Raw genomic sequence first — 24,643 nt, 5'->3', positions numbered from 1 at the left:
CCCGAACGATGTGCAGCACAGCGGCAGGTCCTCAGATCAACCAAAGGGCCCTTTTCTCACTGGTCTGACTTGTGGTTTTGTGGCAGGTGGCACTTTCCTAAACAGCTGCCACCCGTTCCCGCCCCTCACCACTCCTGCCACAGCGAAGGGTCTGCGTGACCTCTGAGGTTAGCTCCCAGGGGACACGCTGAGGCCGCCGACCGGGAGGCCACCCCCAGCAGCCCCCACTCAGGGCCCAGACCCCGTCCTCTGATCGCACCTAGTGGGGGCCCTGACCCAGACCTGCCCAGAGAAGCCAGTCAACCCGGAACCACAAGGGTCAATAATAAGGCCTTTGTCGCTTCATCCACTACGTGCTGGGGTGACTGGTTAGGTAGAAAACTGCCCTGGGTTTGTTCCACTTTGTTTTCGGGGCTTTTTTTCTTACTGGTATATTTCCTTAAACGTAAAACATATATAAGGTTCAAAAGTTGGACGTACTAATCCTCAGACCCCGTCCTCATGGGGTGACAGGCCTTGTGCTCCACGTGTGGCTGGGGGGGGTGAGGGCCCCTGAGAGCACCCGGTACCAGCCAGCAGGCTGCTTCCCACCTGCTCCGGGAGTGATGTTCCTATGAGCTGGCTGCGGGGGGGAAGGGTGAGCGGGCCCCCACTGGACGCTGCCGGCGCCCAGCCCCAGGCCGCTGTGCACCCCATCACCACGAGTGAGACCCGGACGGCGCCCCCAGCCCATCCGCCCGGCACCGAGGACTCCGACGTGGGTCCTCGCGGACCCGACCTGGCCCCGCTCGCTGCCCCACCTCTACCCAGGCTGGGGATGCCCCGTGGAGCTCGGTGGGGATTCTCAGCCCAAGGAGTAAACGTGCGAGAGCAGGTGGTGAGGACACGCGCCCTCCGCTGGGACCTGGGGACACGGCTGCCCTGCAGTGCTGAGACCACCCCCCCATCTCACCACCAGCCGTGCTGAGCCGGCCCTGCCGTCCACCCCCCGCCTGCCCGTGGAATCACTGCGGAGACAGGGCGCCGCGCTGACCCAGCAGAACCTGCGGGTCCGGCTGCACAGCCTTTGTGTGTGGTGCCAGTGGGCTCAGCCAGCGTGAGCCTGTCTTTTTCCTGCTCAAATGCCTCCAAATGCGTCCACACACCAGAGATTAGCCGAGAGCTGTCTGCACAAGGGCGGGGGGGAGGGGACAGTCCTCGGCCGAAGCTGCTCAGTGGCCTGAGCTCCTGTGTCGTGACCTGCTGACCAAGCAGCCCGGCCGGGCCCCGCGAGCGCTGACCGTGCAGGGTGACAGCAGACACAGCCCGGCCTCGCGTTTGGAAGATTTTATTACTGACGTTTCAGAGCTGACGGTGGCCTGGACCTCTCCAGACAGGATCCTTGACCTAGGCCCCAAGGACCCCTGTAAACAGGCGTGTGGTGCGGGCACAGTCCCGTCGGGCGGGAGGGAGTCTGGGCCCGCCATCACGGGACGCTTCCGTTCTGGACCGACTGCAGATACTCCTTGTGCAGCTTTTCCTGTGCCTCGAAGAGCTTCTTCACCTTCTTGGCCTGCCCTTTGCTCAGCTCTTTTCCTTCTGCGTCGTGTGTGGGCAGACCCTGAGAGGCAAGAGTACAGACAGTCACGGCGGGCCCCCAGCCCGCCAGCCGGACGGGTCCACCCGCCGGGCATCTACTCTCCCCTTCGCCACGCTCTGGACCCAGTGCCCCGACCCGGGGCGCCTGTCCCAGCCTCTGGGAAGCGACCATCCTGGGGGCGCCCTCCTGCCTGGGGGACGAGGGGTGCTGCTCCCCACCAGGGTCGACATGGTTCTGATATCAGCAAACGTGTACGAGACCGGTAAGGCAGGCCGGAGGGTCTCGAAACAAAGCGGCCGTGAGTGGCCGCGCTGAATAGCCCCTGGCGGAGCGGCACATCTGTGCCGTGGCCCTTCTGGACTGCCTGTGGGGGACCGTCCCACAACCCCATCAGCCAGCCCAGGCCACGACGCCCAGCGCAGGGCCCCTGGGCCGCGGTGAGGGAGGGGGTGGCGCCGGGCACTGGGCCACACGTGCTGGACCTAAAACAGCCCCACACGAGCCCGCCTTCCTGCAGATCGCACCCTGGACAAAGAATCTTCTCACCCGAGTTCAAAAAGCTCTGTCAGCCCAGTGTTATGGTCTGACAAAGTTCTGAAAAGATAGAAAGAACTTCTTACATCTTCATCGAACTTGGAATATTTGTCACTTTCTGCCAAGAACATCTCGCTGGGTGGAATCTTCATCTTGGCCAGCTTTGCCGCCTGGAACACAGACACGGGGTTACTGCTCCGGGCCCGTGCGGGGCCCCACACCCGTGACCCTGTGTCGGCTCCCACCGAGCCCCAAGTTCAGGGGGCGACATGCGGGCAGAGGGAAGCTGAAGCAAGGAAGCAGGTTTTTCTGCAGGAACAGGGGGACGGCCGTGCGCCCAGCACAGCAGGGTGGAGGCCACAGAAACCGCCCTGGAGCTAGCAGCCACGTCTGCCCTGCCCAGGGCTCCTGGCCTCCCTGGTCACTGTGTGAGGACGTGGGGACGCCACTGGGGAGGGAGGCCCCAAGAAGGCAGAGAGGGCAGGGCATGGGGTCAAAGTGCGTTTCTGCCAGGAGCCCCCCACCCCCCACCAAGCAGGCCTTACTTCCTGTTCTTGTCTCTTCCTCGCAGCCTCCTCTTTCTTCCTTCTCTTCTCTTCTTCAACCTGGGGGCAGCAAACGCCCTGTGAGCCAGAGCTGCCCAGGCCCCTCTTGGACGGGAGGGGGACAGGACAAGCCCCCGCCGCCTCCCAGCCCATCCCCGTGAGCTGGGCTCTGACTCGACCCTGCTCTGGCCGTAGGGCAGTGAGTGGACACCACACACGAGGCCACGTGCAGCACAACTACATGAAGTGAGGGCCAGGGACCAGCCTGGCTGCGGGGGGCCATGGTCGGGTGGGGGACCAGGGACAGCAAGGCGAGGGCCGACCCCCAGCAGGTCCCGGGCGCCTGGGGAGGGCAGGAGGGAGCCAGAGCCCACTCCCCACCAGGCGGGGAGCGGCCAGGCAAGAGGGCGGCCTGGGTGCTGGGCTGGGTGATGGTGAGGAGGGGCCCGAGGCTGCCTCGGGAGGCTCAAGCCGCCACGTGGACAGACGCCCGCCCCAGACAAGAAGGAGGAACGGGTTTTGGGAGTAAAGGTCACACGTTCCCTCTCGGACGTTTTGGGTTCCGGGTCCTTCCTGGCCGAGCGGAGCCTTCAGGTAGGTGGCTGGACACAGGAGTCTGGGCACAGGCAAGGCTGGGGCCAGAGAGAACTCGGGGGTCACAGGCCCATGGGTGGCAGAGAGGCCGTGGGATGGGGTCAGGTCACAGGGGAGGAAGGGAGGGTCCCAGAGAGCAGAGGTCAAGGACGGGGCCGCCCCAGGATGCACCTTGTCACCGGAGAACGTGACCAGAGCAGGGGCTGGAGCAGGAGGGGCTGGGGTGGAGGGAGGAGGGGGAGACGGGTGCCTAGGACCTTCGCCTTTCTACTTCAAGACAAGAGGCGTTTATCCCGCGGGCTGGGGGGAGCAAGAGACTGTCTATGAGGGGCGGCCCGCAGCCTTGGGGTGAGGCCGAGGCCTGGGTCCCGGGCGCCTCCACACACAGGTGGTTGGGGTGGGAGTCCCTCGGCTGGAAACACAAGCTACTGGAAGGAAGGCGCCATGCACGGCAAGTCCCTCCCGCGAAGGCCTTGCAGCCAGTGACGACGCGGGCAGAGGCGCTCAGGCTGCCTGGGGGGGAGAGCGGGAGTCAGCCCCACGGTGCCCAAGGACAGGAAGAAAGGGACCTGGGGCATGTGTGACACCAGCAGGGGTGACCGAACAGGATGGAGACTGGGGAGGCGGGGAGGGGGCGGGACTGAGAAAGGCCTGGACGGGGTCAAAATCCAGCTCCTGGAACCTCCCGCCAGCGCCTGGGCTCCCTAATCCTCCCACTCATGCGCGGCCCCTCCGGCGTCCACACCCACGTCCCCAGTGCAGCCCAGGGCGGGCTCACCACTCTTCTCCCTGACCAGCCACCCACCCATCCATTCTCCTTCTGGACACCTGTTGAGGCCCCTTCCTGGTCCCCCGCCCCAGGTGCTGTGCCCAGCGGTTCTGACAGGTACTGGTTCTGCTGCTGCTTGTCCTACGAGGCACCGAGGTCCCCGAGAGCAGCGACTGTCCCACCCACGGAGCCCCCGGCTCAGTCCTGCTCACGGAGGTGCAGCAGCTCACGAGGGAGGTGCGAGAAGAACGGGTGCCGGGGGCGGGGGGAGGTGTGACAGTGACACATCCAACCCCAGGGACAGGGAGGCACCACTCCAGGTGAGAGCCAGGTGTGCCCACACCTGCCAGCCCCGCAGTTTAGCACAAGCGACGAACCTTCCCTTATACTCTGGGTCCTTCTTTAGAAGCTGGATTTTGTTACTGTTAGAAAATCGCCAAGTAGTTACCTAGCGAGTTAGTCTTTCCCTCCGATGATTATACACACCGGCACTTTAATAATGAGAGTGTAAACGCTAGCTCTTAAAGGTGAGGTGATAAGCGCCCGGGATCTTTACGTTTCCCACAGACACCCAGCTCAGGTCATTTTGGTTTCACTCACCCTTCTCTTTTCTTCTCTCTCTCTCAGCAAGGTTTCTCGGTCCACCAACTTGACCACAGTGGGCAGTCCTGAAAGGGCGACGGGCGTGAGACAAGGCTGAGCCAGCCCTGCCCCCCCACTCCCGCCCCCAGAGAGAAGCAGGGTGGGGCCCCTCCTTTCTGCTTGCACAGGCCACACGTGAACTGTGCGTGTGACCCGACACCCAGGAGTCATAAAATAAGACATTTGTCTGAGCATTTAAAATCCAGTAATTTTCTGTGCAGCCCAAACCCCCAAGTTGAAATACAAGCTGAGGACTCACTGACAACACGCACAACACAGGCTGCTTCCCCAGTGACGGGTCATAAGCAAAGGCGGCAGCGGCCCCGCAGAAACAGGGGCGCCGGGCAGGCTGCAGGGGAGGAGGTGCGGCCGGTGACACCCAAGAAGGTACAACTACAGGCCCCCCGGGGCCCCGGCATCACAGCAGGTTCACCACATAAAGATGCAATGGCCTCAGACCCGTCCTGGGTCTTCCTTTCAAAACCAATCTCCCCCCAGTGTCCTTCCCACTGACCCGGCGTCACGTCCAGATGACCCACCTTCGTGGTCTTCAAACCGCACTCCCAGCTCGGGCAGGACGTCATCCCGCAGGGCGTCACTGAGCTGCAGGACCTCGGGGACTGTGGACACAGGAAGCGGTTCAGTCCTCAGGGCACGGGAACACCTGGGCCCCACACGAGTGCGCTCCCTGCGCCTCTGGAGGGGGCTGGGCTGCTCCACGGGCCACGGAGGCAGGAGAAGCGGAGCCACAGACGTCGCGGCCACCGGTGAGCCCAGAGCAGCCCCCCAGGCCCCGCGCCTGTGCACCTTGGAGGCGCGTGGACTGGCCCCAGGGACTCTGAGCAGGGAAAGCCCTGTCGGCAGCAGGCCCAGGGAGACTAGTGCTCTGCTGCACAGAAGTGAGCTCCCCGGTCGCTCGGGCAGCCGTCTGGAACACTGAGCCCCCGCAGCCCTGGCGCCGCGACCCCGAGAGAGGCAGCCGCATCCCACTGCCCACACCCCACCTCAGAAACACTCTGCCCTGGGCACTGGCGCTCCTGGCCAGGCCTTGCCCCACCCGAGAGAGGTGCCCGCCCAGAGCCGGGCTTGAATGGTCAGAGGCCCGGGGAGCCCGGCTGGCCCGCTGGCTTGGAAGTGCCTCTTCCAGGACAGACAACACACACGAAGCAGCCCGAGCACACAGGGCTGAGCAGACCGCTGGTGTGGCCTCTGGGTCTGACTGGACGGGCCCTTCAGGCCCAGACACTCTTACCCTCTGTGTCACCTAGTTAGGGCCAGTGAAGGCCCAGGAGCTCGGGGGACCCCGTGACAGTCCTGTAAAGGCCATCGCGGACGCCCCCAGGGGGTCTGATGCCCGGCCAGGCCCCACCCTCGGGAGGCTCACAGACCGGGGAGGACGCGGTGGGGAAAGGCCAGCCCGTCTGCACTTGGGCATGAAGAGCCCGTAGGGCTCAACCCCAACCAACAGGTCCCTGCCCACGCCGAAAGCTGCACCGCCAGCGCTCGGGCTCTGAGACCCTGACCTCAGGGGGGCGCGGTTCAGCTTGGGGGCAGGAACTGGGCCAGCGGGTACCTCCTGCCCTGCTGTGTTCCCTCCCTTCCCACAGCACTGACCACGTGGTCCCTCACGCACCTGTCCGGGCGCCCCACAGGTCCGCTCACGGATGAATGAATGGACGGGACCCCCAGGCCCCAGCCACACGTGCAGCTGGCCGGGCAGTCGCCCACTTCCGTTCCAGCCACACAGCAGGGCTGGGGGGACGACGCCCTTTACATCTGGGTCCCTCCTCTCATCCTGCCCCTGGGGGCCCCTTGCTCAGACGGGCCCCCCAGAGCCCTGAGGAGACCCCGGGGGCACCAGCCGAGGCCCGTGCCTGACGGACGCTTGCTCTCCGGGACGGGAAGGGAAGCGGGCCGGCCCCCATCACCACCACCGACTCCCCTCCTCACCCTCTGGCCCGACCCTGCCACATCCCGGGGGAGGGACACCCTCCCTGGGTCGCTCAGGTGCTGTCCTTTAGGTGGGTTCCACGAGGCTGAGAGCGACCCTCCCCTCATCTGAGACCTGCTCTGGTCCACGGGGCTCCAACGTCCCTCCAGGCTTTCTTTCCAAACCTTTTCACTGTTTAGGAGCTGGCCTTCTCCTCCACCCTCCTCCGAGTTGCATATCTGAAATGGGTCTAGCACCCAGAATAAAGAGAAAGCTCCGACAACTCAACAAGACAAATGACCCGACTGAAAACGCACAAAGGGCCTGAACAGATATCTCTGCGGAGGAGACGTACAGACAGCCAGGCAGTGGCCACAGAGCCCGCGATGGCCTCACCTTTGTGCTCGCGGGCGATCCTTCGCACTCCTTCCCGGAACTCCGACAGCGCCTGCAGGTACGGCATGACCGTGGACTCGAGCTGCGGAGAGAACGTCCCGGTCACAGAGAGACCAGCTGCCCTCGTGTCTGTAAAGGAGAGAGCCCAGAACACAGGCCGCAGGGCGGGGCTGCTGCAGGACGAGCGGCTGGTGGATGCCCCACGGTGACCCGCGTCTAGGGCGCCCCACACGGCGGTGCAGACGGGACAGCAAGAGGACCCCCTTTCCCTGCAGTGGCCTGAGTCCCGTGGGCGACCCTGTCCAGTGGCTCACGGAGCCCCTTTGTCTCAGGCAGACGCACGGCTGTTAAAAGCCCGTCCCTAAGGTGACACTGGGCGTTCCTAGAGGGATGGTTTTCTGAGGCTGAGGCCGTTCCTCCCGGCCTGGGGTCTCCCGTCCACTGGGGCCAGCACCACGGAGCCCAGTCGTGCTGCGGTCTGATCTGAGGCCACACACACGCTGTTTACCATCAACTGTTTGCCGTCCACACGTACCCTGGCGTCTGCGCTACACTGAACCACCCGCAGTGACACGCAGGCGGTCCTGGGATGCAAAGCCCACTGGAAGAGGAGAACCCAAGAGGATGGATCCACACCAGAGAAATAGTGTTTTTACGGAAAACCTTTCTGTCACATCTACCACATTTTTCCACTAGACTGTAGAACAAGGTCTCCCCCGGCCTCTTAGTTACGTCATTCAGCAGCTCAGTCACCAAACTCCTAACAATCAAATGCAAAGGCCGGCTAGGCCTCCAAGCCCTCACTGTGGCCTAAACCACTTCAAGCCCAGTCCTGCACGTGGGCCGAGGCCATGCCTGCTGGTGGTGAGGGCAGGGGGGTCAGGCTTCCGGGGTGTCCAGTCTTTACCCCGCCTGCCCGCCCCCACACCCACACGGCAACAGAGGAGCTACTCCCTGCGGGGAGCTGGCCTGCGTCCTGAGGTCAGCCTGGAGGAGGCCCTCAGGCCGGCACCCTGGCGGCCCAGCTGACCACCCTAGCGTGTGCTGTGGACCGTTTGGTACTAGGTGGTTCAAGACCTGCTCCTAAAACAATTCAGGTCTGGGAGTTAGTCCACGAACTCTGAGAGGCGTGACCTTGGCCCGTCCTGCAGCCCAGTGGGCACCCACCACACTTCCTGCGGCTGCTAATTCCAGGCAGCCGACCTCAAAGGGCGCTGAGGTGGCTCGGGGGAGGTCTGCAGCCGCCCAGGGCCACAAACACCAGGCACCCAATGTAGACGTGCTTTTATAAAGTTCAAAGGCATACTTTCTTTAACCTAGGAGGTGTTTTTGGAGGGTGTGTGCGTGTGTGTGTATGTCTGTCTGTGTTTCTTAAAGAAAGTAAACATCTAGTATCGCTTACATAAGAAAACAAAGCAACTGGGTGGGTTTTCTTTCTACAGAGTATCAAATCCCACAGCAACAGCCACTTCTAAGGCTGACGTGGGGCCTCGGTGGCAGGGGGTGCGGCGGGGGGTGGTGGAAGTCAGCTCCTGGGAAACATCCCTAAACTCCGTCTGCAAGAGAGGGAGCCTTACGCCACCTGTCACTGGGTAACAGGACCTTTAAGGTTTTGCCTTCTCGCTTTGGACTTGACCCCATTACATGTAGGATTTACACGCACATTCCAACCAAATAACTAAGAGCATCCCTGACCAGGGGAGGAGGGGGTAAGCGTGTCTGAGATGAACCTGAGAGTGTGCCCATCATACATGATGGTCCTCACGCAGCAGAAACTGCATGCCTACTGGATGCCAAGAGCAAGGGAGACACTGACAACCACTGGCGAGTTTTCTCACTCGCACAGACCCATCGCACCGGCGGTTCCACATGTCACCCGCCTACAGCTGCACCTGTGCCAGGAAGCGAGGGCACGAGACTCCTGAGGCCCCGTGGCCGTGGGGACGCCCGTGGCCGAGGCCGCAGCTTGCCCGGGCGCTGAGGACCGTCCCGTGCAGCCTGGTCTCCTGGGACGGAGCTCACACAGACAACACAGCTGGCGGTGAGGACAGGGGCTAAGTGTGACCCCCCCCCACAGCCAGGCCGAGATGTGACCACGTGGGGCTCAGGTGGGAGAGCCCAGTGCAGGCGGAACCTGGTGTTGGTCTAGATGTGCCAGCAGGGAGCACGGTATTGGGGGGGCGGGGGGGGGTGTTGGTGGCAGCAGGGAGATTCTCTGGGCCCAGGTGTGCTTTACTCACATTGAGGCTGGTTCCAGCTCCTCCGATGGGGAAACCCAGGGAGCTTTCCTCCTCTATGGCCCCGAAGATCTAGGGAAGAACCAGCAGGCAGGACAAGAGGTCCTAAGAGATGGCAGGTGGGGGCCGGGCCTCCAAACACGCTGCTGTGTCCGGAAGGGGCGGGCGCCAGTGCCGATGGCTTTGCCGGGTGGAAGAGACGGAAACCCAGGCCGGGTGCCCCCACCGCCCCCATCCTAGGACAAGGCCTGGCTCCGCTGCCCTTCTGGCCCCTTCCCAGCCTGAGGCCGCTGGACCACAGAGCCCCCTGCAGAGGCCCCGGGACCTGTCCACACACGTTAGGGCCACCTGTGGGAAAAGCACTTGGGTTTTTCAAACCGAGGCAAAGAGGGGAAGTCCCGGGAGCAGGGGCATGGCAGGGCCTGGGGACAGCGTGGCGTGGCTGGCGTGACCCGCGGGCTGACCTTCAGCATGTGGGTGAGGTAGCGGGCGATGCTCCCCAGTAGGGCCCGGCTGGGCCTCCTCCTCGTGGCCTTCCGTGCGGCCATGTAGAGGTTGCACTGGCCGACCAGAGCCCGCATCTCCTCCAGCACGGTGCGCGTGTCCACGTTATCACAGAGCGCTTCGTGTACTGCCGCCTTCTTGTCGTAAAAGCTGAGCGGGAAGAGGCAGGCAGGGGAGCGTCAGGCGCGTGGCCCAGCGCAGCCCTACCCAGGGCGGCCATCCTGGCTGTGGTTCTGCACACACGGGAGGGAAGGTGCCACGGGCCTCCCCACTGGCAGGCGGACGCGGGGCCCGCTTGCGGGGCTCAGGGGCAAGGCGCCGGCTCACCTCTTGTTCAGCTCTATTTCCTCGTCTTCCCACTTCTCGAACTGACCGGTGACTTCGACAGGGGCTCGGAGGAGGTCTTTCACATTTAAGAAAAACTCCTGAAGTTAGAAAATCCCGTTTAAGAGCCTCCAGACCTTTCCATCCCAGAAAAGCCTGGGAAAGAGCTGCTCTGCTGACGTGCCTCCACCACGGGTGGGTCTGAACCTCATGCAGGCGGTGGGGTGGGGAGGGGAGGGGAGGGCCCTCCTGCTATATGAGCATGTCCGACCTTGACCTTCGGGGCCCTCAGGTGCAGCCACAGGCGGGGCTGGACGAAGGGCGCCCAGGCAGTGATGTGAGGTGTCTCAGGGAAGCATCGCGGAGCTGGTCTCCCCCTCACAGCTTCGTGGCCTTGGCCCCGCGCCCCTCCCGCCATGCTGGACCGGAGGTGCCTCGGGGAGGCGGGACCTACGTTCAGGAGCCTCTCGTACTGCAATGCTGACTCCATGGTGTTGGCCGAGTAGTCCAGCGTGTCCTTCCACGAGTGCATGAGGAAGGCCAGGCGCAGCTGCCGGGCTGGGGAGAAAAGCACAGCTCCTTACCCTCCTGAGCTGCTCCCACCAGCGCCTCCAAGGACAGAAACATCCGGGTCGTTTTACCTGAGTGCTTCTTCAGGGCGTCTTTAATGGTGATGAAGTTCTTGAGCGACTTGGACATCTTGCAGCCGGCGATGGTCAGATGGCCTGTGTGCAGGAAGTACCTAACCCAGCAATCGTTTCCAAAGTAGGCCTGAGCGGACAGGGCAGAGGGCGGGTGAGAGCGGGGGTCAGGGGTGCCCCTGCGGGCCAGACAGAAGGTGTCAGCCGCTTTCTGGCTGTGCAGCCTCCTCTGTGGGCACCTGACATGTGGAAGGAGGTGACGTCTCTGCTGAGCGGGACCCCAAGCCAGGAGGTGACGCCTGGTGGGAATCCCGGCGTGTGCTGCCGAAGGCCAGGCTGGTCACACGGGAATCGGGTCAATAATTTCGGTTCGGATCCCCGACGTGGAGGCCAGGCTCTGCTGGGCCCGCCCGCCCTCCCGCCCGGGACCGTGCCCACGGCCCGCCCTACCTCTGACTGTGCCAGCTCGTTGTCGTGGTGGGGGAAGCGCAGGTCGAAGCCCCCTCCGTGAATGTCCATCGAGGCTCCTAGGAGGGTGCCCGCCATGGCCGAGCACTCGATGTGCCACCCCGGACGCCCCTGGGGACCCGAACGCATGAGTGCCCCACCCACCCTCCGAGCCGGGCCTGGACTCGCTCCCGGGCCCACAACCCTCAGGACCCCGAGCTCTGTGGGAGCCCAAGTCTCCACGAGCGGAGGTCAAGGCCCACACACGGAGGACGAAGGGGGCCCCAGGCTCTAAAGGTCACAGCCAGCTCCAAGACAGCCAAGGCTATGCTGAGGCTTGAGTTCCTGCTGGAGCTCCCACTCCTGACACCCCCTCCCGCGGCTCTGGGCCACCAGGACTGTTGTCGCAGGGGATGTTGGAGGGCAGGCCCGTCCCCTAATACCCTGGGTCAGAGACCGTCGGGACAGAGGGGCCTCTGAGATGGTCCAGCGCCCCCACCCCAGCCACGGAGGGGAAGAAACAAACCCCAGAAAAGAAGGGAGGTGACGGCCCCAGGCCCGGGGTCCCTCCCTGGGATGCATCCCCCGCCGCCCCCTCCCGGCGCTCACCTTTCCCCAGGGGCACGGCCAGGATGGCTCCCCGGGCTTGGAGGCCTTCCAGAGGGCGAAGTCGTTGGGGGACCGCTTCTCACTCAGGCGCTCGGCCAAGACGCTCAGGTCACCTGCGGACATGGGGAGGCTGGAATCGTCTCGGTCCAGGGACGACTCAGTTACTTGTTAACTTGGTCAAGCACTCCTTCAAGATTACTGGGACCAGATTTTGGAGACGCCCGGGGGGAGAAGCCCTAACCGTAACCTCAGAAGCCACGGCCTCACGAGCCAATGTCCAAGGGTGATGACCCGCAGGCCTGGACGGCTCACCCCCCCACCTCAGCCCCTCGTCTGGGACAACGACAGTGCCTGGTCCAGGACGTGAGGCGCCGGTCTCAAGGGCCTGCCTCGGGGACCCTGGCTCGCGCAGGCGGGATCCTGCACTAACAGCCCGCGGGCCTCCTGGCTGCGGTTCTGGGGGCCTGAGGCTGAGCCAGGCCGCTCTGTGCGGCCTCCGGGGCCTGGAGGTGGCCGTTGGGACCCTCGCTGGTCCTCCCATGTCCACACACTGGAGTCTCGGGCAGGAGGCTAAGGACAGTCTCTGAACCCAAGAGCGAAAGGGAGCACTGCTCCCCAGGGCCAAGCTCAGTTTCCTGGGAAGACCACCCCACCCCGCCCCAGAACACAGACGAAGCCAGTCAGAAAGGGAATCCATGGCCCCACGGGAGACCTCCCCAGACTACGTGCTGGGTGGGTGGACACACCAGCTGCTGTGAAAATGAACACTGGCCAGTCAGCCCAGCCTGCACAGAGAGCATTCCCTGGGCGGGGTGGGGGTGGGGTGGGGTGCTGGGTGGACGGGGCTTCTGCCCAGCACTCAGGCCCTAAAAGCCCTCACCAAGCGCCCAGTGGAAAATTCCAGAATGGGAATGACACTCATTCTTACGTCCAGGCTGCAAAGGCAGCACAACCTGGAAAAAGGCGCCTTCGGGAGAGAACAGGTGCGGAGGGAGGCACCGCTGAACACAGACAGAGATGGTAAAACAGGCGCCAAACAGAGAAAACTTGGGAAACACGACAGAGAACCAGGAGGAAATGCCACAGTCAGAAACAGAGGGGTGACCGCTGTTAACACGCTGGTGTCTTCATTTGTGGGTTTGCGAGTTTTTTAATGTACGTAAGCAGGATGTAGACACATTCAACAAACAGGACAAGCGCCCCTCTGGTCTTGTGTCTATTTTCTCAGTGGGAGCATTTGAACCACGGCGTTGGCAGTTATTCAAGAACGGGATCTGACCTGGCGCCGTGACCTTCTCTTCACCCACCCTTTATTGGACAGATAACATACCTTGAGGTTTTAAAGTTTTATAATGAACACAGTTACTCAGGAATGCAGCAAACTTTAAAAAAGACCCCTCTGCTCCCCCTCCTGGTGTCATTTCTGGTCTCCTGACGTGGCTCCCCCACCGTGTGCCCTGTGGTCTGAAGGGTCTGCCCCGATGCCCGGCCCTGCTCAGCGGCCGTGACCTTTACACGCCGTTGGGTCTGATGGTCACGCTGTTAAACTCAGTCTGTCCTTCTTCCGTGCTTCTGTGTCGTCCTGCTTTATGTTCTGGTATCTCTTTAGAACAGAGCCCTTGAGGTGAAGTTCCTTGATCAAAACGTACAAACATCATACTGTTGTACACTGACAGCACTGTGACCTGAAGCCGCCTCTGCGTCCTGACACAGACTCCTGAGTGGCTCTCGGCAACCCAGGACCTCACTTCAGTCCTGGACAGTGTTTCCTCCAACCGCAACCCAGAAACTCACGTCCACCTGGCCGCTAACTGTGCAAGTGTGTACAGTTACAAGTTTACCACCCGCGTGAGCCTCTGTTTAGTACGTTCTACAGTGTCTAATACGTCACATCCTTACAGCTACCTGTCCCTTTATCTTCACATTTCGAAAATCTAGACACAAGGCCAGTATATACTCATGCTCTAAGTATATCTAACGGTGAAATTTAAATGTAAGGACAATGAAATGTGGAAACTGTAGCCATGGTTTAAAAAAAAAAAAAGAAAAAAAAAAGATGAACATTTTTACGGGCAAAGTGCCTTCTGGTGAGTAAACAGCACGCGTCCGGCTGTGTGAGAGCAGCCCCTGCACTGCTCCCCCAATTCCCAGAGGGCGGGAGAGTAGAGAACAGAATCCCACCTGGTCCAGAAGAAGCCTTGTGTCTCTGTTTAAAATGTTTGGATCAAGATGGGCTGTCATTACACATTACACACGGGTCACACTCACTGTGCTGAGAACCCAGCTGCTCTGAGCACTGGGCATCTCACGGTGCCACAGCCCTGCCCACACCCCGAGTCTGGACTTCCAGATAAGGACCAGGCTTCAGACTCCTGCCACAAGTTCCTGCCCTGCTTTTCCCACAACCAGCTTACAAGTAACAGCTGCTCGCTGCTGCCCTGGGATGGGGGACTGCCTTTCCCCGCCCAGTGCCCCCTCCGGCCCCACTTCTGGGATCCGTGAGTAGACAATCTGTGTCTTTTTCCTTTCGGGGTGTACTGCACGCCTCTGACCAAAGCACCCAGGGGTCTTCCCTCGCCAGGCTGCCCGCCGCCCCCGTGGGTGCGTGTGCCCTTGTTCACCAGGCCATCGTCTGATTCCTCTCCACGCAGCCAGGGGGTGTCCAGCGCAGCCCACTGGGTGCCGAGAGATCAGCAAACCCAACCCCGTGGCCGAGGCCTGAGGTCCGTCCACGTCTCAGGATGGCACTGCGGCGACTCATGCTGCTTTCTCCTCAGTAATAACACATTCCAGGGCCGTAGTGTACAGAACTCCTAAAATCTCTTTAGGTCAAGCCAGGGTCCCCGTGGACCTAGGCGACCGCGACCATGCAGGGTATGACCACGCGTGTGGGCGAGGCCGTGGCTCCCCTGGGCTCCGGCCACCCGCTTACCTTCCCCCTCCTGCAGGGCCTTCTGGTCCCCGACGGCCTCGGGCACCAGCTTCCCGTAGCAGTGTCCCTCACTGTTGGCAAACTTCACTGTGTCGAAGTAGATGGAACCGTTTGAAGCGTAGCTGCAAAACAAAGCCATCAGGGGAGGCGTGACGAGCTGCTCGCGGGCGGCCCGGACCCCCGCGGGCCGTCGGGTGTCTGCTCCGGCCACGCGCCTCCCCCGTGCGCGAGCCTCCGGGTCGGCTGTGCTGCAGGGCAGCCGGGAGGCTGTTCAAACACAGCCGCCGTGTGGGGCGAGCAGGGCTGTGACGGGGACTCCACGCTCCCTGGCAGCCTGTCCCCCTGACCTGCCCCTCACCTGGGTGTCACCACCCTGCGTGCCACCCTCGCCTCTGTCTACATGTTGCCACCTGCCCGGCCCACTAGGCTCTGCCTCCTGGGAGCACGGGGATAGCTCCAGCCTGGGACGCTCTGTGTTTTCTCGCCATGGCCCTGGCCACGTCGCTCAACTTGGCACAGTCTGGAGTTGCCCAGTCGTGGTGACTGTGTGACGTGGGGGCACGAGGAGGCGCCGTCCCTTCCCGAGAACCCGCGGCCCGGGCCCTGTGCCGGGCACTTCCAGCTCCTCACAGCCGCCGCCCGCCTCACCTCCCGCGAGGGGGCGGCATGTCCCAGGGCGGGGGTCTGGCACCCGCACACAGACACCGGGCCCCCGTTCACACGTCCGCTTGCTGCCTGTTTCCAAAAACGCTCTCAGAGATCTGAAAAGCGTTTCACGTAGGCAGATGGTGAGAACGGCAATCTGGGGCCCAATCCTGGCCCAGCAAGGATGAAACCGACCCGCCCTGGGATCCGGCACAAGGGAGACTCTGAGCAGCCGCACCACGCGGCCTGCGTCTCCAAAGACCTGGCGGTATCCACATACAGCAGCCTGTTGCTTTGGGGCCCCTGCGACGTGTGGCTTTCACTGGGAGCTTCCCAGCAGACCACAGGTCAGGTGCTCCCTATAGCATCTCTCGCCGTGGTCCCCAGGGCAGGCCCGGGCCCGAGCAGAGGTGTTGGTCAGCCCCTTTGGCGGGGTGGCCCCAGGTCCTGGACTAGGCCCCAAGCTGTCCGAGCAAGTCCACCAGGGGTTTCGGGGACAGGCTGGGTGCAGCCAGCACCACCCACGTGCTCCCCATTCCGGCCGTGGCCTCTGTACAGCTGAACACGTGTCCGAATGGCAGCCACTACCAAGGAACACCCACAGGGGCCTCTCGCAAAGCAGCCCCGAAGCTGGGAACCAAGTGGCACAGAGGAAAGGCGCTGCCGACACGGCCAGGTCACGGCTCAAACGTGTCCCCCACAACCAGACACTGGAGCCCCGCCCCAGCACCTCGGGGTCTGACTGGGTTTGGAAACAGGGTCTTCACAGAGGGAATCAAGTTCACATGAGGTCACGAGGGTGGGCCCGAATCCAGGACGACCAGTGTCCTTACAAGGGGAGAGCGGGACGCAAGGGGGGCTGACGGGCACGTGTGCACACAGGGCCCTGGAGCTGTGCACCGACACCTCTGTGGTTCGAGCTGCCCGCCACGTGGCGCTTTGTGACAGGAGCCCCAGGGCACCGCCACCCTGGGCAGTGCATGCGCGCACTTCCTTGCTCCCGGTCCGGACCGGGAGGAGAGCTGCTCTCCTTGGAAAACCTTCCCGACACGCTGGGCGGCCCCAAGCAGGGCCTCAAGCTCACCCGTAACCGTTGTCCACGATCTTCTGGACAAAGTTCACGATCTCCGGCACATACTCACTAACCCGGGTGAGGACGTCTGGAGGGAGGACCTGGGGATGAGGACAAAGTCCTGGCTCGAGAAGAGCGGTGGCGGCACCGCTGGGAGCCCAGGAACGCCACCCCCCACCCGCCCAATTTTAAACCAAATATACTTTGCAAAATGAAGATGGTCTGGATCCCATGAGGGGACCCTTGGTTCAGAGAGCAAGGTCAAGGCAGGCGGCGGCACTTACGTTCAGGGCTTCCATGTCTTTGTGGAACTCTGCTTCCCAGAACTTGGGCAGTTCGGAGAAAATAGAATTGTCGCTCACTTCACTGCTGTGCATGCAGTCCAGCCAGTCAGAAAGCAAGTCCTTTGCTTCTTCCAGCAACACCTGAAGAGAAAGAAACAGAACACCCGCACATGCGTGCAAGTTCATGGGCTCACAGCTGGCACAGGCGATCTGCGTCAGTCAAGGCCTTGGATGCACAGCCGTGCCGTGCACAGCCGGGACCTGGCCCAGGAGGAGGCCGCAGGGCTCCCATGGATGGCCTGGCGGGTCAGAGGTTGGTGTGTTCAGAGTTCTGACTGCGTGACTGCAGGGTTAGGGCGGGCTTGGGAAGGCCTGGCGGTGGGGCGGGACGAGAGCGCATGCAGTGTGGTCACCCATAGCCCGGACACCTGAGTGCTCGAAGGCAGGTTCACAACGGGAGATGGAGCTGTGGTCCCAGTGGGAGGTCTCCAAGGCCACGCTGCCCTGTGGCCACGTGCCATCGCCCAAGGGCCCCGTGTCACGACCACAACGGTGCAGCGTCACAACGAGTCATGTCCCGTCACCGTGGCACTCACGCCACACAGAAAAGTCCATCTGATACGTGATGTGACAGCGTCAGGCTCACGGCCTGAGCCCCGAAGGCCAGGGGGACCTGGAGCTCTGTCCTGGAGGATCTAGTGTTTCAGCTCGGTAACTGCAGCCGACAGGGGCCTGGGGACAGGCAGGCGGTCTGCGGTCCACTGGTGGGGGCCAAGAACAAAGGGTGGAGGGAGAGGGCGCAGGGGACCTGGGCGTGGAAGCGGCAGCGAGGATGCCCCCTGCAGCAGCTCCCAGACTGAAGGGAGCGCTGCTGGGCTGGGGGGCGGCAGGGGAAACCTCCCAGGACCAGGCTGATGCCCAGGGGGCCGCGAGCAGAGGAGGCAGGGCTCCCGGGAGGTGGGGGCTGCAGGCACCAAGTGGGCTCCGGGCCAGCCCCACACGCAGGGGCAGAAAGCCCACTCCGACCCTTGGGACTGACACAGGTCATGACCGAGCAGAGGAATGAGGTCCCAATCAAACACACTTCTACAAAATTCTTAGGTTTCAAAACAAGAAAGCAAAATGGAAATAAAAAACTGTTCAGAAGCAAATAACGTCAAAATATGTGGAAGTAGCAAAAATGATACTCAGAGGAAAATGTCTGGCCTTAAATGCTTAAACCAGAAAATGAGCTCAACTCCTAAGCTGCCACTCTGTTCCGACAATGGGGAAAAGGTCACAAAACGAAGAATCAACTACTCTTCTTAGATCCGAAAGGGAAGACAGGCCCAGGGCAAAGTGCTGCCCCCGGAACTGGAGAGAGACGGGCAGGCAGAGAGAACCGCCACCTACGGGGTACGAAGCGCCTGGGACCCAGTGACAGGCAGGGAGGCGAGGGCTGAAACCAACCCCCCGCCGGAGGCTCGGTGTGGGTGAGCCTGAGATCAAAACTCCGGGGCGACCAGCAGTTGATGCCCCGCACTTTTGGGAGAGTCACCTCTAGGAGCCCAACTGGTTACTCACAGAAAATATCAGAGAAAAACCCCCTCCTGCCCCCACTGCGGGGTGGGGAGGAAAAGGAGCTGTTCTGAAATACGACAAAGCCTCCTCTTCCTCACAAGGCTGCCTTGGAGGAACCTGCAACCAGAACCCACGCTGCCAGGGTTCTCGGTGACCATGGGAGAGGGAGACGCCCACCTCCAGGCCCCTCCACACATCCTGTCCCGTCTAAGGGGGGAGGGGAGAGACTGAGAAACTGATACTAGTGGTGTTCACCGTCCATCACAGGACCGCAGAGCGCACCCTCGCCACCCGACCACTGGCAGCAGCTCCTCCCCCCCAGTACACCGTGTACTGACTCAGGAGGAAACCCACAAGGTGCACGGAGAGGCAAAGCTCCACCTGAAGAGACAGCGCATCAGGACCAGACAGGCAGGGATCCTGGGAGTATCAGACCGGGGGCTGAAAGCAACCGTGGCTGACACGCTAAGGGCCCTAACGGACAAGGCAGGCAGCACGCGCGCGGAACCAGGTGGGCAACCTGAGCACAGAGACGGAAATCCCAAGGTAGGATCAAAGAGAGAGGCTGGAGGTGAAAGCGCCTAGATGGAAATGAAGACCGTCTCTGATGGGCCTGACTGGACCCAACTGGGGAAGGAGTCTCCGAGCTTAAAGAGCTCTCAGTAGAAACCTCCAAAACTGAAAACTGAAACGAAATGTCTTGGGTCTTAGAGGCTGAAAAGAAAAAAAACAGAACAGAGTATCTGAGGTCTGTGGGACAACAACAACAGTGTAACTCGTGCACAAAAGGAATACCAGGAGGAGAAGGAGAGAAACAGAAGACATGTTTGAGACAGTGACTGAGAATTTCCCCAATTAATGTCAGGCGCCAAACCACAGATCCAGGAAGCACAGAAGACTCCGAGCAGGATAAATGCCAAAAAAACTACACCTCGGCCTATCATTTTCAAAACACAGAAAATAAAAGATAAAGACAAAAGTCCTGAAACTTTCTTCCGTCTGCTCCTCAGAAACCGTGCCAGCAAGGGGAGTGTGGAGAGGAAACCACGGACCTAGAATTTCCCACCCTGTGAAATCACCCTCCAAAAGTGAAGGAGACATAAGACCTTCTCAGACAACAAAAAACGAGGGAATTTGTTGCTGATAGACCTGTCCTGCAAGAAATGTTAAAAATTCTTCAAAAAGAATGAAAATAACATAGGTCAGAAACTTATCTACACAAAGCAAAGAAGAGTATCAAAAAGGAAATAAGTGAACCTTACCTTTTAAGTTTTTATTTTATTTTTCTTATTCTTAATTGATCTAACAGATAACAGTTTGTTCAAAATGACAACAGCAACAATGTATTCCGTGGCACATACACATCTCCTGTGTGTGTTTATACACAAGTGAAAGGGATGACAACAGAGCTACGGGGGGGGGGGGGGGGGCAGGGAAGAACCAGGATTACCCTGCTGTTGTAAAGCACTCCCACCACCACAAAGGAATGCAGTGGTACCTGACAGTGGGCTTGGATGAGTTGTAAATGTACACTGCAAACTCTAGGGCAAACACTAAAAAAGGAAAAAAGAAGTATAACTGATATTCTAAGTTAAGTAGAGAAAATGGACTCAGGTAAAGTGCTCAACTCAAACCACCAAGGCAGGAAAGGACTGGAGGGCAAAGAAGAAGGGCAACAAATAGAAAACAGTCACAAACCCAGTCACTATTCATCCAGCGGTATCTACAGTCACCCTGGATGTCAGCGGTCTACGTGCACCAATTAAAAGCTAGATCGTCAGAGTGGATCAAAATGCAAGACACAACTGTATCATGCCCATAAGAAACCCACTTTAAATGTAAAGACATAGAAAGATTCAAAGTAAATGTTTGGAGAAAACATACCCTGCTAAGACAATGACGAAAAGAAAGCAAGAATAGTTATAATTAACTTTAAACAGAACAGACTCCAAAGTAAGGAAGGTTACCAGGGGTAAAGAAGAGCATCACATAGTGGTGAAGGGTTAGTTCTCTGCAGAGACACAGCGATCCCTACCACGTATGCACCTGACAACAGCGCATCCAGCTAAGTGGGGCAAAAACTGACAGAATGACAAGGAGAAACACGTGAATCCACCATCATATCTGGATAAGTCAATGCCCTCTATCAGAAATGGTCAGGTCCAGCAGGGAGAGAATCAAAAGGACATGGCTGGACTCAACGACACCATCCATCAGCTGGGTGTAACTGACAGCTAGAGGCTGCTTCATCCCACGACAGGAAGAATGCACATTCCCCTCAAGCTCCCGTGGAGCAGTCACCAAGACAGAGCACACGCTGGGCTGTAAAACACACCTAGAGAAATTTAAAGGAACAGAAACCATACAACATGTGCTATCAGACCACAGGGAAATTAAACTAGAAATCAACAATGGAACGATAACTGGGAAATCCCTCAATACATGGAGATTAAACATCTTTCTAAATAAGACATCAGCCAAAGAAGATATCTCAAGAAAAATTTTTAAATACTTTGAACTAAATGAAAATGAAAACATAACTTGTTAACATTTGTGGGATGCAGCAAAAGCAGTGATTAGAGGAAATTTACAGCACTGTATGCATTAGAAAAGAAGAAATATCTAAAGTCACTCATCTGAGTTTCCACCTTAGGAAACTAGAAAAAGGAGAATAAATTAACTGCAAAGTAAGCAGAAAAAAAAAAAAGAAATAATAAAAATTAAAGCAGGAAACAGAAAATCAATACAGAAAATCAATAAAACCAAATGCTGGTTCTTTGAAAAGATCAATAAAATTGATAAAACAGGTCAGCTAAGAAAAAAAGAGGACACAGATACTAATATCAGAAATGAAAGAGGCGGGACTTCCCTGGTGGTCCAGTGGGTAAGACTCCATACTCCCAGTGCAGGGGGCCCAGGTTCAATCCCTGGTCGGGGAACTAGATCCTGCATGCCTCAACTAAGAGTCCGCACGCTACAGCTAAAACATTCCTGCATGCCGCAACTAAAAGATCCCTCATGCTGCATCTAAGATCTGGTGCAGCCAAATACATAAAAATTATCAAAAAAGCAAAACAAAGCAAAACAAAAAACCCCAGAGATCAATATCTCTCATGAACACGGATGCAAAATCCTTAACAAAATATTGGCAAACTGAATCCACGAAAGTATAAAAAGAATTATCTACCACAGCCAAATTCACCATGAGTATGCAAGGCTGGTTCAACTTTATAATAAAATCAATTAATGGAAATCATCACATCAACAGACTAAAAAAGAAAAATCACATGATAATATCAATAGATGCCGAAAAAGCGTTTGACAAAATCCAACACCCATTCATGATAAAAACTCTCAGTAAACGAGGAATAGAGGGGAACTTCCTCAACTTAATAAAAAACATCTACAAAAAGCCTCCAGCTAATATCAGACTTAACAGTGAGAAACTGGAAGCCTTCCCACTGAGATGAGGTACAATGCAAGAATGTCCCCTATCACCACTCTTTTCCAACATCATACTGGAAGCCCTTGCTAATGCAATAAGGCAAGAAAAGGGGGAAAAAAATGTACAGATCTTCTTCAACTTACAACAAGATTATAAACCCATCATAAGCTGAAAACATCATTAAGTTGAAAATGCACTTAATACACCTAAACTGCCGAACATCATAGCTTAGCCTAGCCCACCTTAAACGTGCTCAGAATACATTAGCCTACAGCTGAGAAAAATCATCTAACACCAATTCTATTGTATAGTTAAGCGCTGAATATCTCATATAATGTGTTGAACACTGTACTGAAAGTGAAAAACAAAGTGGTTGTCTGGGCACCGAGTAACTGTATCAGTGGTTTACCCTCGTGCCCGAGTAGCTGGCTGGGAGCTGAGGCTCACTGCTGGTGCCCCACATCCCGAGAGGGCACTGGACTGCATATCGCTGGTCCAGGAGAGGACCAAAATTCAAAGTATGGTCTCTACTGAATGTTTATTGCTTCTGCACCATCGTAAAGCCTAGAAGTCATAAGTCAAACTGTCAGAGGTCAGGGACCGTGCGTATATTGATCGGGAAAGAAGACAAAACTGTAGGCCAAGAAATAACAAGTGGATTTGAAATTAAAACCATAATACCATTTACATTAGGACTTGAAAAATGAAATACGTACATATACGTCTTACAAAATATGTACAAGAAGTACATGAGGAAAACCGCAAAACTCATCAAAGAAACGGGGAGATACTTGATGTTTGTGGATAGGAAGGTTCAATACTGTCAAGGTGTCGGTTCTTCCCAACTTGACTTGTAGATTCAGTTCAATCCTAATCAAAATCCTATCAAGTTATTTTATAGATATTGACAGACTGACTGTAAAGCGTATATGGAGAGGAGGCCAAAGACCCAGAAGAGCCAGCACAACAGTGACGGAGAAGAAAAGCTGGAGGACTGACACTCCTTGACTTCAAGACTTACTGTAAAGCTACACTAATCAAGGCAGCATGGTGTTGGTGAAAGACCAGACAAACAGAGTGATGGACGAGGACAGAGAGCCCAGCAACAGACTCATATAAATACAGTCAACTGGGGCCTTCCCTGGTGGCAGAGTGGTTAAGAATCCGCCTGCCAATGCAGGGGACATGGGTTTGAGCCCTGGTCCGGGAAGATCCCACATGCTGTGGAGCAAAGAAGCCCATGTGCCACAATTATTGAGCTCACGTGCTGCAACTACTGAAGCCTGCGCACCTAGAGCCCGTGCTCCGCAACAAGAGAAGCCACTGCAAAGAGAAGCCTGTGCAGCGCAACTAAGAGTAGCCCCCGCTCACCACAACTAGAGAAAGCCTGCGTGCAGCAATGAAGACCCAACACAGCCAATAAATAAATAAACAAATTTAAATATACATATATATAAATACAGTCAACTGATCTTTGACAAAGGAGCAAAAGGGATACAACGCAGCAAAAAGTCTCCAACAAACTGTGCTTAACCACTGGGCATCACATGCAAAAACCATGAATCTAGACCCAGACTGTACGCACTTAAAAAAAAAACTGACTCCAAATGGAACAGACCTAAATGTAAAATGCCAAACTACAACAGTCCTAGAAGATAACATAGGAAAAACCTAGATGACTTTGGGTTGGGCAATGACTCTTCCCAACAACACCAAATGCGCAATCCAGGAAAGAAAGAACTGACAAGCTGGACATCATCACAGGTAAACATTTCTGCTCTGCGAAAGACACTGTCAAGAGAATGAAAAGGCAAGCCACAGACTGGGAAAAGCGATGTGCAAAAGACACACCTGATAAAGGACTGATATCGGAAATATGCAAAGAACTCTCAAAACTCAACAGTAAGGAAACCACCTGATTAAAAAAAGTCATTAACAGACACCAAAAAGATGGCAAGTAAGTATCAAAAGATGCTCCACATCGTGTGTTATCAGGGAAATGCAGTCTAAAGCAACGAGACACTCTATACACTATTCCAATGGCCAAAATCTGGAGCACTGATGACACCAGAGGCTGGCGAGGACGTGGAGTGCCAGGAACTTGCAACCATCACTGGTGGGAATGGAAAACGGTGCAGCCACTTTGGGAGACGGTTTGGTGGTTTCTTAAAAAACTAAACATACTGTCACCATATGATCCAGCAGTTATGCTCCCTGGTATTTACCCCAAAGAGTTGAAAACTTACGTCCACACAGAAACCTGCACATGGATGCTTATAGAAGCTTTATGTATAACTGCTAAAACTTGGAAGCAACGCGACGCCCTTCAGTGGGTGATGGATAAATACACTGTGGCCCACCCAGACGATGAAGTAACCCTCAGCGCTAAAGAGAAACAAGCTATCAGGCCATGAAAAGACATGGAGCTGCTCGAGCTAATCAATGAATTTGGTAAAGTTGCAGGATACAAAATTAACACACAGAAATCTCTTGCATTTCTATACACCAACAATGAAAGATCAGAAAGAGAAATTAAGGAAACAATCCCATTCACCATTGCAACAAAAAGAATAAAATACCTAGGAATATACCTAACCAAGGAGGTAAAAGACCTGTACTCAGAAAACTATAAGACGCTCATGAAAGAAATCAAAGACGACACAAACAGATGGAGGGACATACCATGTTCTTGGATTGGAAGAATCAACATTGTGAAAATAACGACACTACCGAAAGCAATTTACAGATTCAATGCAATCCCCATCAAATTACCAATGGCATTTTTCACAGAACTAGAACAAGAAATTTTATGATTTGTATGGAAACGCAAAAGACCCCGAATAGCCAAAGCAATCTTGAGAAGGAAAGACGGAGTCTGGGGAATCAGGCTTCCTGACTTCAGGCTATACTACAAGGCTACAGTGATCAAGACAGTATGGTACTGGCACAAAAAC

The 24,643-nt window shown here is 57.4% G+C and overlaps 1 protein-coding gene across 2 annotated transcripts in view; it reads right to left on the bottom strand.

Annotated features, from left to right (window-relative positions):
- Positions 1–1,317: 1,317 nt before the first annotated feature.
- Positions 1,318–24,643, bottom strand: part of CARS1 (cysteinyl-tRNA synthetase 1) — a 43,075-nt gene continuing 19,749 nt past the window's right edge. For both annotated transcript variants that reach the window (XM_057726889.1, XM_057726890.1), the window contains exons 8-23: positions 16,685–16,825; positions 16,413–16,501; positions 14,684–14,805; positions 11,752–11,864; positions 11,146–11,274; positions 10,696–10,825; positions 10,509–10,612; positions 10,058–10,155; positions 9,691–9,880; positions 9,230–9,298; positions 6,990–7,071; positions 5,203–5,283; positions 4,622–4,689; positions 2,659–2,718; positions 2,200–2,283; positions 1,318–1,600 (exon numbers count right to left, since the gene is read on the bottom strand). In XM_057726889.1, coding sequence (XP_057582872.1) covers positions 1,466–1,600; positions 2,200–2,283; positions 2,659–2,718; positions 4,622–4,689; positions 5,203–5,283; positions 6,990–7,071; positions 9,230–9,298; positions 9,691–9,880; positions 10,058–10,155; positions 10,509–10,612; positions 10,696–10,825; positions 11,146–11,274; positions 11,752–11,864; positions 14,684–14,805; positions 16,413–16,501; positions 16,685–16,825 — 1,695 coding nt within the window. In that variant the 3' untranslated portion in view covers positions 1,318–1,465. The remainder of the gene's footprint in view (positions 1,601–2,199; positions 2,284–2,658; positions 2,719–4,621; positions 4,690–5,202; positions 5,284–6,989; positions 7,072–9,229; positions 9,299–9,690; positions 9,881–10,057; positions 10,156–10,508; positions 10,613–10,695; positions 10,826–11,145; positions 11,275–11,751; positions 11,865–14,683; positions 14,806–16,412; positions 16,502–16,684; positions 16,826–24,643) is intronic.

This window comes from Hippopotamus amphibius, chromosome 3 (assembly GCF_030028045.1).
Source record: "Hippopotamus amphibius kiboko isolate mHipAmp2 chromosome 3, mHipAmp2.hap2, whole genome shotgun sequence".
Lineage (NCBI taxonomy): Eukaryota > Metazoa > Chordata > Mammalia > Artiodactyla > Hippopotamidae > Hippopotamus > Hippopotamus amphibius.
The sequence above is the reverse complement of the archived record's forward strand: the minus strand, read 5'-3'. Positions and strand labels throughout refer to the sequence as shown.